At 35.0% G+C, this 14700-nt stretch overlaps 1 protein-coding gene across 4 annotated transcripts in view; it reads right to left on the bottom strand.

Annotated features, from left to right (window-relative positions):
* GPR89A (G protein-coupled receptor 89A) overlaps window positions 1-14700 on the bottom strand; it is a 68425-nt gene that overhangs the window by 19098 nt on the left and 34627 nt on the right. For all 4 annotated transcript variants that reach the window (XM_057500638.1, XM_057500639.1, XM_036924395.2 and 1 more), the window contains 5 exons: window positions 10797-10900; window positions 8522-8628; window positions 7995-8096; window positions 6287-6407; window positions 5564-5644 (listed from right to left, as the gene is read on the bottom strand). In XM_057500638.1, coding sequence (XP_057356621.1) covers window positions 5564-5644; window positions 6287-6407; window positions 7995-8096; window positions 8522-8628; window positions 10797-10900 — 515 coding nt within the window. The remainder of the gene's footprint in view (window positions 1-5563; window positions 5645-6286; window positions 6408-7994; window positions 8097-8521; window positions 8629-10796; window positions 10901-14700) is intronic.

Here is a 14700-nt window from a genome sequence, read left to right as displayed (position 1 = left end):
ACAAGGGAAGAGAATAAGAGAGGAAGAAAAGAATAGAAAAGAACCACAAAAAACCCTAGAAAACATTTAACAGCAGTAAGTACATACCTATCAATAATCACCTTAAATGTAAATGTATTAAATACTTCAATCAAAAATATAGGGTGAAAGAACAGATAAAGAAACAAGACCATCTATATGCTACCTACAAGAGACTCTCTTCAGACCTAAAGACACATATAGACTGAAATGGAAATGATGGAGAAAGAAACTCTCCCTGAAAATAAAATGAAAAAAAAAAAAGCTGAAGTAGCAGTACTTAGAGAAAACAGTTTTTAAAACAAACATTGAAATAAGAGATAAAGAAGGACACTATATAATGATTAAGGTTTCATTCCAGCAAGAATATAGTAATTGGAAATATCTATGTACCCAACAGAGGAGCATCTAAACATATAAAGCAAAAATTAACAGACATGAAGAAAATTGACCATAATACAGTAATAGGAGACTAACTCCCCACTTACATCAATGGATAGATCATCCAGATAGAAAACCAATAAAGGAACAAGAGCTCTGAATGACACATTATATCAAATGGACTTTATACAGAAAATGACATACCCAAACAGCAAAATACACATTATTTTCAGGGGCACACAGAACATTCCCTAGGAAAGATCACATGTTAGGCCACAAAACAAGTTTCAATAAATTTAAGAAGATTGAAATCATACCAAGCATCTTTTTCAACCACAATGGTATAAAACTGGAAGCCAATTACAAGAAAAAAAAACTGGAAAAAACACAAAACATATGTAAACTAAATAGCATGCTATCAAATAACATGGGTCAAAGAAGAAATCAAAGAGAATATAAAAAATACTTGGAGAATAATGAAAATAGAATTAGAATGGTTCAAGACCTATGAGTTGCAGCAAAAGCATTTCTAAGAGGGAAGTTTGTAGCGATCCATGCCTACCTCAAGAAAGAAGAAAAATCTCAAATAAACAATTTAACCTGACACCTAATGGAACTGGAAAAAGAAGAAAAAACAAAGCCCAAAGTTAGCAAGAGAAGGAAATAATAAAGATCAAAGTAGAAATAAATGAAACAGACTAAGAAAAACAATACAAAAGATCAATGAAACTAAGAGCTGGTTCTGTGAAAAGATAAACAAATTGACAAACTGTTAGCTACAATCATTGAGGGGAAATAAAGGACTCAAATAAATGAAATCAGAAATGGAAGAGAAGTTATAACTGACACCACAGAAATACAATAATGATTATAAGATGTTATTATGAAAAATTATATGCTGACAACTTTGACAACCTAGAAGAAATGGATAAATTAAAAAAATATGCAATATTTCAAGACTGAACCAGGAAGAAACAGAAATTGTGAAAAGACTTATTACTGTAATGAAATTGAATCAGGAATTTAAAAACTCCCCACAAATGAAAGTCCAGGACTGTATGCCTTCACAGATGAATTTTATCAAACATTTAAAGAATATTTAATACTATCCCTCTTAATTCTAAAGATAGAAGAGGTAGGAATGTTTCCAAATGCATTCCACAAGGTCAGCATAACCCTGATGTCAAAACCATACAAAGGTACTGCAAAAAGAAAATTACAGACCATTATCTCTGATGAATATAGATGCAAAAATCCTCAACAAAATATTAACAAACTGAATTCAAAAGTACATTAGAAGGATCATTCACTATGACAAAGTGAGATTTATTACAGGGATGCAAGGGTGGTTCAATATCCACAAATCAATCAATGTGATACACCACATTAACAAAAGGAAGGATAAAAACCATATGATCAGCTCAACAGACATGGAAAAAGCATTTGACAAGATTCAACATCCATTCGTGATAAAAACTGTCAACAAAATGAGTAGAGAAGGAACATATCTTAATATAATAAAGACTATATGACAAACCCACCGCCAACATCATACTCAATGGGAAAAACCTGAAAGCTTTTCTTCTAAGATCAGGAACATGACAAGGATGCCCACTCTCACCAATTTTATTCAACATAGTACTGGAGATCCTAGCCACAGAAGTCAGACAAGAAAAAGAAATAAAAGGCATCCAAATTGGTAAGGAAGAAGTAGAACTATCAATATTTGAAGATGACATGATACTATTTACAGAAAATCCTAAAGATGCCACCAAAAAAGTATTTGAACTAAAATGCACTCAGTGAAGTTGTGGGACACAAAATCAATATACAGAAATCTGTTGTATTTCTATATACTAATAACAAGGTAGCAGAAAGAGAATCAAGAAAACAATCTCATTTACAGTTTTATCAAAAAGAATAAAATACCTAGGATTAAACCTAACTAAGGAGGTGAAAGCTCTGTAGTCTGAAAACTGTAAGACACTGATGAAAAACATTGAAGAAGACACAAATGAAATAAAATTAAGCTATTCCATGCTCATGGATAGAAGAATTAATATTGCCAAAATGGCCATATTGCCCAAAGCAATCACAGATTCAGTGCAATCTCTATGAAAATCCAATGGCATTTTTCACTAAACAGCAAATAATCCTAAAATTTATAGGGAACCATAAAAGACCCCAAATAGCCAAAGCAATCTTGTGAAAGAAGAACAAAGCTGGAGTGTCATGCTGACTGGTTTCAAACTATACTATAGAGCTACAGTAATCAAAACAGTATGGTACTGGCACAAAAACAGACACGTAGATCAATGGAACAGAATAGAGAGCTCAGAAATAAACCCATGTATATATGTGGTCAATTAATCTATAACAGAGGAGGCAAGAATATACAATGGCGAAAAGACAGTATCTTTGATAAATGGTAACCTGCAAAAGAATGAAACTGGATCACTGTCTTACATCATACACACAAAAAAGTTGGAAAAGGATTAGTCTTAAATGTAAGACTTAAAACCATAAACTCCTAAAAGAAAACAGACAAGTTCCTCTTGAAAAGTAGCATTAGTTCCTGGATAGGTCTCCCCAGGCAAGAGAAACACAAGCAAAACTTAGCAAGGAGGACTACATCAAACTAAAAATCCTCTGCACAGCAAAGAAAACCATTAACAAAATAAAAAGGCAACTACTTACTGCATTGGAGACTATATTTGCAAATGATATATCTGAATAAGGGGCTAATATCCAAATATGTAAGGAACCCATATAGCTCAACACCAAAATAAACAAATAACCCAGTTAAAAAATGGGCAGAGGACCTAAATAGACATTTTCCAAAAGAAGAAATACAGATAGTGAAGAGGCACATGAAAAGATGCTCCACATTGCTCACAATCAGGGAAGTGCAAATCAATGTAAATTAGTTCAACCATTGTGGAAAGCAGTATGGAGGTTCCTCAAAATGCTCAAAATAGAAATACCATTTGACCCAGGAATTCCACTTCTAGGAATTTACCCTAAGAATGCAGCACTCCAGTTTGAAAAAGACAGATGCACCGCTGTTTATCACTGCACTATTTACAATAGCCAAGATATGGAAGTAACCTAAATGTCCATCAGTAGATGAATGGCTAAAGAAGATGTGGTACATATACACAATGGAATATTACTCAGCCATAAGAAAAAAACAGATCCTACCATTTGCAACAATATGGATGGAACTAGAGGGAAGTGCAAATCAAAACCCTGAGGAGGTATCAGCTCACACCAGTCAGAGTGTCTACTATCAATGAGACAAGGAAAAACAAGTATTGGTGAGGATGTGGAGAAAGGGAAACTCTCATGCACTGCTGTTAGGTGTGTAAATTGGTATAGCTAATGCTGAAAACAGTACAGAGGGTCCTAAAAAAATAGAAATACCATACAACCCAGTAAGTGCACTTTTGGGTATTTACTTGAAGAAAACAAAACCATGAATTCAAAATGATATGGACACCCTTATGTTTATTGCTGCATTATTTACAGTAGCCAAGATACTGAAGTAACCCAGTGCCCATCAATAGGTGAGTGGATAAAGAAGATGTGGTACATATACACAATGGAATATTAGTCAGACATTAAAAAAGAAGGAAATCTTGCCATTTGCAACAATGTGGATAGACCTAGAGGATATCATGCTAACTGAAATAAGTCAGACAGAGAAAGACAACATATGGTTTCACTTATTTATGGAATCTAAAAAAACAAAATAAGACAAAAAGACTCAGACACAGAGAACAGACGGTGGTCCCATTGGGGAGGGAGCCGGTGGGGGAAAGAGGTGAAGGCAATAAAGAGGTATAAATTCCAATGATAAGTAAGTCACAGGGAGGAAAAGTACAGCATAGGGAATACAGTTAATAATACTGTAATAACTTTGTATGGTGACAGATGTTAACTACACATTGTGGTGAACATTTTTTAATGTATATAATTGTCAAATCACTATCCTGTACACCTGAAATCTATATAATATTGTATGTCAAGTATACTTAAATATTTTAACAGAAAAAAATAAATGCATAGAATAAGTGTAAACATATATAGGTAAATAAATCTATACACATGTGTATATACTTCCAATACCTTAGTAAAGATTTACAGAAATGGAGACAAAGTTAGTTGGTGAATCTGGGCTATTTTATAACTTAAAGTCTACTGTTATCTCTTATACTAAGTCTTCTTTGACTTGACTATGGGTCTTACTATAGAAAAGTGTTAAAGGAGAAAACATGAAGTATGAAACACTCTTGTAATTTAAACCTGTATATCTCCATATTTATATGGGTGATAACTTTAATAAATACAGCAGACTATGGTAGAAACTGGTTTCATGATGGTAGAAACTGATTATCTTATCATTGTATATCTATGTACTATTAGCATGTAGTATAGTGCCTAGTATAAAACTAGGCTCCCTATAATTATTAAGTGAATAAATTTATGAATGAATAAATGCAAACCAAATAATTGTCCTATAGAGATTATTAATAATTTAAAAAGTTCTCCTTAGCTGACTATGGTTCCCTATTCCAAGAGTTTTACATGTCAACTGATTATTATTATTTCCCTTTTAAAGACAAGGAAACCAAGGCATATCGAGACAAAGTAAGTGTAATTAGGTCAAGGTCATACTGTGAGTTGTGGCCAAGGATTCAAATTCAGACAGTTTGAGCTAGAGGCTATGGTTTCATCATGTGGTATAGATCTCTAGAAATGCCACTTGGAAAACAAACATTTTGAAAGTACTTATTAAATAATAAAAATAATAGCTAGAAGACTTCAATAATTTTCTTTTAAAGCAGTTGGAGAAAAGATTCTGGAGATCTAAATCAGGCATGAAAACATTTGTAAAAATGCAGAACAAGTGGTTTTTAAAACACCCCATGTAGAATACCTTCAAATATAAAGTTATTCTAACAATTTATCCCAAGAGAATTTATCTAATGTCAGGAAATAGGTTGAATTTGAAAATTTTCTTTCTAAAGACTAGACACTAAGTCTTTGATGGTAACTTAATAGTAAAAATGAGTAAGATGAAATTCCATTAGCACCAATTCATAGTCAAATTATCTTGAGAAAGTCTAACAGTACAAGTTTTTTAAATGTGTTTGTATCTTACCTTTTCTTTTTGCTTATGATCATATCCATGGTTTGGAGCAGTCGTCGTTCCAAGGAGAGAATATCTGTGTCAGTCACATTTCTATAACAAGCACAGACTATTAGCAAAGTTTTGGGGTCCCCATCTTTGTGTGTAATACAAGGCAGAGAAACACATAAACTTCAATTATTGCCCAGTAATTCAAGGCTTTTCCTGAAGAATATTAAAATGACTATAATAAGGAAAAATACTTTTGCTATAATTTTTGTATAGCTAAGACTTCTGGGGTCTCAGGGCACTGGAAGGCAACTAGCTCTGTCATAGTCTTTTTTAGCTTTTATCCAGTGACATTTATGATGTATGTGTAAGCACACTTTTACTTGGCATTGTCTTCAAATCCTCTACTTTTGGAAGGAACTGATTTACTAAAGTTGAGAATAGCTCACATTGCTGTCTACTTAGAAATGTGTCTTTGAAAAGTGGGGGGAGCAGGGGGTGGGGAGGTCAGATTGAAATCACCATTTTAAAAATAAATGAATGTAGCGCAAATAATAAAGGACAGGCAATGTAAGTGATAAGACTTATTTAGAAAGATTCCTAGGTCAATGTCCATAAGGATAGAGCAAAAGAATAAAAAGGCAGTGTTAAAGATCTAATATTTAAGTATTAATGATGTTGACATGATATCACATATGTATTCGAGAAGTAGTGGGTCTAAAAGAAAAGAGACAAAATTCTCATTACCTGAGGAAATAGGACATGTAAGTGTATGGGCAGTTGACAGCACCAAATCCAGAAAGAAGAGCCACAAGAGTCACTCCGATCACACCAACTCGGCTGATAAGCTGCTCTATAGACAAGATCCCTAAAGACATCAAAGCACATTAATGACATTAATGGTGTTCATCTGCACTGCAAAAGGAAATATCACTGAAATTATCAACTATTACATGTAACTAACATGTACAAGGCTGAAGTTTAATTATTAATGCAGATTTTCTATAATAAATAACATAAAAATCCATTGATTTTCTTCCTATTCCATATGTTTCCAGAATCATCTCTATTACTGGGTAATGACAATAGTAAAATAATAACAATAATATAAGTATACAAAGCTTTTAAAAACTGCATATTTCCTCTGACACTCCTAAAGGAGAGTCTCATAACTTTTCTCCCCCAAATCCCTGCTACAGGCAATGAGGAGACAAGGAAGGATGTATGGGAGGCATGGCAGGTTCTAGATATTGGCTTGTTCAACATTCATTCCAGTGTTTTTCTAGCATGTGCTCTTGTGCTACTGAATGTAAAGCCAAAAGTTCTCCAAGATTTCCTGGAAGCTAATGTTCTGAATGTTACCTAGGTTGCATCAAATTCACAAGGCCATCTGCATCACCTCAAACACAGCAGTGAATGTGGAAGTGGTGGCAGCACAAGGCTGCTGAAGCAGCTGGGACAGAGGCTCTATTCTCTGATCCCTGATGTCACAGGTCCTGAGAGCCAGGTGACAACTTCAAGAGGGTTTTTTTTTAGTTTAGTCTTGTGGTGCGATTAGATGTTTATCTTCATTATGTAGCATTTAAATTTGATGTCTTTCCCTAAATACTATAAACTTCCTAACCCTAAAATAAATCACTTTCTGGTTTAAACTAGTTAAGAGTAGATTCTATTTTCTGCCATAAAAATCCTGATAGATACAGAAGGATAGTGAAGTGAATAGATGTATATATTTTTTTAGAAAGTTCTCATGTGAAAGCTCCAATATATTTATTACCGGTTGGCTCTCTAATCTCTTTTAGATTCATATATATATTTCTGAAGTAGTTCTGGAAAGTCTTGTTAGCTGAGAGGTTTTTGTTCATGGTTTTTAGTACAGAAATTAGGGCTGTGTCCATGGCCTGTGCTTATATTTAAAATGAAATTTTTTGAGTGTGAGGAGAGACACTGACTCCTAAAAAGCTTTTCTTTAGCTACTAATTGTGAGTATTTTATGTCATTGTTTTTTCCCAAAATACATACACTCCCTGCTAAAGATAATTTTTACCATCACTTGAGCAATGGTCATTCACCTTTTGGGTCCCAGAACTCTCTGGGAATCTGGTAAGTTTATGGATTTCTCACCTCCAAATAGGTATACAAATATGTTTCCATGACTCTGCATACAATACCCGGAGATTTAAGTAAAGGACATCTTTCTTCACCCCTCAATCTCTTGAAGTTCATTCATTAACCTCAGATAAAAAGCTCCCACTCTAAAATGACAGAAGTCTGTTCCAAAAACCAGCATCTGATTCCTCTTAGGATGAAGAGAAAATTCAGTTCAAAACCAGACATTTTTTAGAGAAAGAACTTGGTGTATTTCCCACAATCATAATTTTTAAAAAATTATTTTTTTTCAAAATTAGAAAACTATAAACAATTATTTTCCCTTCCCCACTACAGATACACTCACCATGTTTTGGGCTGAGAATGGGAAATGGATCTCCTAATTTCCAGAAGAAGTACATAAAGGTCAACCATAAGAGACAGGAAAAAAGCAGTCGCTGTTTATGCACTAAGAAAAAAGAGACAAGACTTTAAGGTTAAATAGATGTATATTAAAGACCTTGCTTTACTTGAAGATAAAGGAATCGTGCTAACTAATATTTGACTGGCTTGTTCACTTGGCAAACAAATGATGGAATGATACAATTTTTTGAGAAAGAATCCATACTACCATAAGAGAAATTTGGCTGAAGTTAAGACGTGCATTGAGTTAAGGGAAACATTATGGTAGAAGCAGAAATAAAGCTGTGACAGGACAAATAACCTAATCGTTCATTCAATATTTATTTTGTGCCAACCTTTTAAAGATGCTGTGTGGGGTGCCCGCAAAGTAGTAGCTATGAAAGTAATGTAGAAATGAAGCTCCCCACACCCTCAAACCCCAAGAATATTCATCTCAATCTATGTGTTAACACAAGAGGGTAAAGTACTCACATAGTCGGATGTTGCTCACAATAAAATAGCCAATATAGAAAGGCACCATGAAAACCAAAATCAGAAGAATTACACACAGGTTCATTTTCCAGTGAAAATAACGGGAGCTGAAATAAATGTCAAAGAATATATCACTATGACGGGAAGGGCAGCTACTTTCATTCTCTTTAGTCCCCCAAAGGATCTCTTGCTCTTTGAACTTAATACTGAATATATCCCAACTAATCAGTCAAGTAGGCTGCTACTATCTGCTCATAAGAGGTTAAAAAATATAAAATTCTGAAAGGTATATATGACCATCTTAACCTCCTAAGAATTTCACTTATTAGGCTAAGAATGTTAATATTCTAGTTATATTCATAGGCAATGCAGAATAACATCAACATATACAGTAACATATATCAACTTATTACTGGTAGAATGACTATTGTTACACTCACCCCTGGGAGTCTTATTTCAATATAAGAATTGAAAGAAAATTAATGTTAATAGTAATATGTGCTATAAATACTTAGAAATATTTCCTTTGTGTCCTCAATATAATTAAACATCTGATTTGCATGACTATTTTTGTTACTGCTTACAAAATGAATTTACTCATTATAAGATTTTTAGGAATTTTTTCTGTTTATAACAATTTAACTGAGATATAATTTGCCCATTTAAAGTGTACGATTCAATGGTTTTTAGTATTTTCAGAGTTGTGCAACCATCACCACAATCTCACCACTCTATAATGAAATCCTATTCCCATCAGCAATCATTCCCCTTTCCTCCCAACCACCCATATACTTTCTGTCTATATGGAGTTGCCTCTTCTGGACATTCCATATAAATGCAATTATACAATATGTGGTCTTTTGTGACTGGCTTCTTTCATTTAGCATTAATGTTCTCAGGCTTATCCATGTTATAGCATCTCTCATACTTCGTTCCTTTTTATGGCTGAATAATATTCATTCCATCACATGGATATGCTACATTTTGTTTATCCGTTCATTATTTGATGGGCATTTGGATTTGTTTCACCTTCTATCAGATCAGTGTTCAACAAACTATAGCCTGCCAGCCACCTGTTTTTATAAATGAAATTTTTAAAGAATATAGCCACACCTATTTGTTTACATTTGTCTATGGATGCTTTTGCTTTATAACAACAGAGCTGGATAGTTGTGACAGGAACTGTATGGACCACAAAGTCTAAAGTATTTACTCTCTGGCCATTTACAGAAAAGTTTGCTGCCCTCTGCTTAGAGAGCAGTGAAACTTCCAGGTGTAATAATAAAATTTAGTAACTAGCACATGAAGGAGCAGTTGCCTATTTTCAGTAGTTACAGAATCTATATTCAGCTCATCTGAAAGAGGTTCAGATTATTAAAGAACAAGTTTAAAAAGTAAGTCAGAATGCAGTCCTGTTTGACCATACAAGTTTTTAATTTATTTATCAAGAGACCATAATTTTCAACTCTGAGTCCCAAAAAGAGAATTTGAGAACACAATCTCTGTAACTCTCAAGTGTCAGGGGTCTATAATGAATTATACAGCTTAGCTCAGCACTAATTCCTGACTATGGAGTCAAATGTCACTTTATCCTTAAAGATTATTCTGAGTAGTGATAAAAAAGTACAACAAAAGTCTACATAGAATAGCTGATGTACTCTGCACATAAACACTGGCCTAAAAAACTCAAGCTTGCAGTTTAACAAGCAGAAATATTCTGTATAGACTAATAAACTAACAGGTCTATTACTTGGAGGGGAATAGGAGTTGCTTTTAAAAAATGTTTTAAAGAACATTCTAAATTCAATCAGACTTGACCATACCTGTAAAATCAACAAAGATAACTAATTTAGTAAGAACTGGATTTCAGACATCAGAAAAGCCCGTAACTAGCTCTGAGGAATTCTGATTTTCTCAGGTAGAGATTATTCAATCAGCAGAACAATGTGAAGGGACATTACTAGGATCCAGTCAGAGAGTTGCCTGAGAGAAATAAAACTTCCAGGAGTGAACCCTGGGACCTAAGCTGTCACAGCCTCATTCTCAATTAGTACTTTAGAGCTAATGGTCAGACTTTCTTCTTGCTATTTCACAGTCTCTGTCAAACCAGTTACCACATGGCTGGGACCCGTATTTGCTATGATTAATACAGTTACTAAGACTAAATTAACCACATGGCAGATTTTTTCAGCTAAGGGATGTAGGTAAGTCTTCCACCATAAAGAAAATAACGTAAGTCTCTTCAAGAGGAGAACTAATTAGTAACCTTACTCACCTGCTATTCAATACTTTTAAGATTTCAAAGATGATGAGCTCAAACATTGTGCAAGAAAATGCAAAAGTCACAGAGAAGATCACCTGTACCACATACTGACGCACCTGTTAAAAGCAAAATAAAGAATAAAATTCATTTCTTGTGTGAAATAGTGAATTGACAATATTCTGGTTATCAGTCAAAAAACTTATTTTGAAGAAATTTTCCAGTCATTGGAAACAGGGCCAAAGCAGTAATTGTCTGGAGCTAAAAAATACAGATGAAAGTAGGTAGTAAGTTTAGGTCATTAATACCATCATCCTCTTGTGGATGGAAAATTTAAGACACAAGAATATGAAGTCACAGACTTGGAAGTAGCACTTAGAATTCTTGATGCACACTAACAAAAAAAAAAAAGACAGATAAGGTTATATATGTATATATAAGGTTAGTGCTAAGGGTTTCAACACTGTATAACTTGGGCCGGTTCTGGGAGGCCTCCCCTGGGAATCCTCAAAATATTAAGCAGAACAGACAAACCTGGTGGATTCCAAGAAAAAGATGGCAGTGTAAGAAGGCAAGGTGGAAACCTCCTCCCAAAATCACATAGAACATGAAAATACAGCAAATACAATGAAACCTGGAAACGGCCTGAAGACTGAAGAACTGACTACCTACATCTGGGGAAGAAGAGAAGGCTTACAGAAAAGGGTAAAGTGGCAAAGCCATGATCTGGTGGGATCCATGGTGTTCACCCATCATTGTCCACAAGTGGGAGGAAGAGGAATGAAGCAGGGAGGGAGTAGGAGCCCAGGACAGCTGAACACCTGGTCCTGAAGATCTGCTCTGGGAACACGAACCCACATCATATGCTCTGGTGATTAGTGGAGCTGGACAACAAAGACAGGCAGAACACTCAGGGAAGGTGAGATTCTAGCTCTTGTGGAGAACAGGTATGCTCTACTGGCCCCCCCGAGACAAAAGCAAAATGGGCAGTTTGAAAGACTTCCCAGCAGCAAGAGGGCACCAAAGGGGCAAGGATTACACAGAGCTCTCTGCTCAGGAGAAACAGCAGGTAGACAATACCTTCCCAACCCACCCTGAGTCCAACAGGTTAGTAACCTCAGGAGCTTCAGATGCTCCATCCCCTCGCTGGCACTGACAACGCAGTCTTGAGGCTTCTCCCTGCAGTGTGTGGCATGCCAGACAGCAGTGAAAATCAGACTTTGCTCCCAGGTAGGCAGAGGGAGATCTTCCAGCTTTCTCAGCCCTGGGGAACTGCCTACAGGAGCAAGCTCCAGGAGCCCCTTCCTCCCAGCAGGTGTTAGTCCTGCTCACCTGTGGCACCCACCATTGCTGCAGGCCAGGGGGAGGGCAGCTGATGGCCCACACAGCCCACTGAAATCAGATCAACACAAGCCAGACAGAAAGGTGCCCCACCCACTGTATGCCAACACCTGGGGCTCCCGCACAGGAAACAGCTTTTGGGCACTAGAGGGTGCATCCTACACAAAGCTATTATTCCATTGGCGTGGGGGAGGGAAGAAGAGGCAAAGGAATTTGGTCCAAACAACACTAAAAGACAAAACACCAGAAAGAGGGCTGGTGAAACTGAAAATCACCAATCTTCTTGATAAAAACTTCAAAGTAAAAGTCATAAACATGCCCACAGATCTACAGAAAAATATTCAAGATCTCAAGGAGGGCCTCAACAAAAATATAGAAGACCTTCAAAAGAGTAAGAGCTGAAGAATGCAGTATCTGAAATGAAAAATACAATGGGGGATTTAATAGCAGGCTTTCACAGGTTGAAGAAGTTGTAAGTGATCTGGAAATTAGGAAGTAAGCAAACAATGAAGCAAAAACAGAGAAAAAAAGAATCTCTAGGAATGAAAGAATTAAGAGAGCTATGTTACCAATCCAAATGGAAGAATATTTGCATTATAGGGGTACCAGAAGAAGAGAGAGACAAAGGGATAGAAAGTCTCATTGAGGAAAAAACTGTTGAAAATCAGACAGAAAATAAATAAGGAAACAGAGGTACTGAACAATACATTAGATCAGATGGACTTAACAGGTATCTACAGAACAATTCACCCAAAAACAGCAGGATACACATTCTACTCAACTGTACGTGGAACGCTTCCCAGCACAGATCTCATCTAGGCCACAAAAAGTGCTTCAATATTTTCAAAAAGATTGAAATTGTATCAAGCAGCTTCTTAGACCACAGTGGTATGAAACTAGAAATTACACAAAGAAAATAAAAAAACCCTACAAACACATGGAGGCTAAACAATATGCTTCTAAATAATCAATGGATCAATGACCAAATTAAAATGGAAATAAAGCAATACAGGGAGACAAATGAAAATAAAAACTCAATCACCCAAACCATGTGGGATGCAGTGAAGGCAGTTCTAAGAGGAAAGTACATAGCAATACAGGCTTACCTCAAAAAATGAAGAACAATCCACACTAAATAGTCTAAACTTACAATTAAAGAAACTAGAAAAAGAAGAACAAGTGAAGCCCAAAGTCAGTAGAAGGAAGGACAAAATAAAAGTCAGAGCAGAAATAAATAAAATAGAGAAGAATAAAACAATAGAAAAAAAATCAATGAAACCAGGAAATGGTTCTTTAAAAAAATAAACAAAAAAGATAAGCCCCTAGTCAGACTTATAAAAAAAAAAGAGTACACACATAAAAAAAATCAGAAATGAAGAAAGAATAATCACAATGGACACTACAGAAATACAAAGAATTATTATCAACACTATGAAAATTATCTGCCAATAAATTGGACAACCTAGAAAAATACAACCTTCCAAGACTGACCCAGGAAGAAACAGAAAAATATCAACAGACCAATTACCAGCAATGAAATTGAACTGGTAATCAAAAAGCTCCCAACAAACAAAATTCTAGAACCAGATGGCTTCACAGCTGAATTCTACTAAACATTTAAAGAAGAGCTAATACCCAACCTTCTTAAAGTATTCCAAAAAGTAGAAGAGGAGGGAATACTTCCAAACTCATTCTATGAGGCCAGCATCACTCTAATACCAAGACCAGACAAAGTCAACACAAAAAAGAAAGTTATAGACCAATATAGAAGCAAAAATCTTTAACAAAATATTAGCAAACCAAATTAAAAAAAAACACATAAAAAAGATACCCATAATGACCAAATGGGATTTATTCCAGGGATGCAAGCATAGTAAAATATTCATAAATCAATTGATATCATACATCACATTAACAAAAAGGATAAAAATCAAATGATTATCTAAATAGATGGTGAAAAAGCATTTGACAAAATTCAACATCCATTCACTATAAAAATTCTCAATAAAATGGGTATAGAGGATACATACCTCAACATAATAAAGACCATATAAGACAAACCTACAGCTAACATCATACTTCACAGTGAAAAGCTGAAAGCATTTTTTCTAAGATCATGAACAAGAGAAGGATGCCCACTCTCACTTTTATTCAACATAGTACTGAAGATCACAGCCACGGCAATGAGAGAAGATAAAGAGATAAAAGGCATCTAAATTGGTAAGGAATTTAAACAGTCACTATTTGCAGATGACAAGATATTATGCATAGAAAACCCTAAAGACTCCACCAAAAAACTATTAGGACTAATAACTATTTCAGCAAAGTTGCAGGACACAAAATTAATGCACAGAAACCTGTCATATTCCTATATACTAACAATAAGTTAGCAAAAAGAGAAATCAAGAAAATAACTCCATTTACAACTGCATCAAAAGGAATAAAATACCTAGGAATAAAGCTAACCAAGGAGGTAAAAGACCTTTACTCTGAAAAGTGTAACATGCTCATGAGAGAAATTAAAGAAGACACCAATGAATGGAAATCTATCCTGTGCTCACAGATAGGAAGAATTAAT

Source organism: Manis pentadactyla, chromosome 4 (genome assembly GCF_030020395.1).
Source record: "Manis pentadactyla isolate mManPen7 chromosome 4, mManPen7.hap1, whole genome shotgun sequence".
NCBI classification, from domain to species: domain Eukaryota; kingdom Metazoa; phylum Chordata; class Mammalia; order Pholidota; family Manidae; genus Manis; species Manis pentadactyla.
The sequence above is the reverse complement of the archived record's forward strand: the minus strand, read 5'-3'. Positions and strand labels throughout refer to the sequence as shown.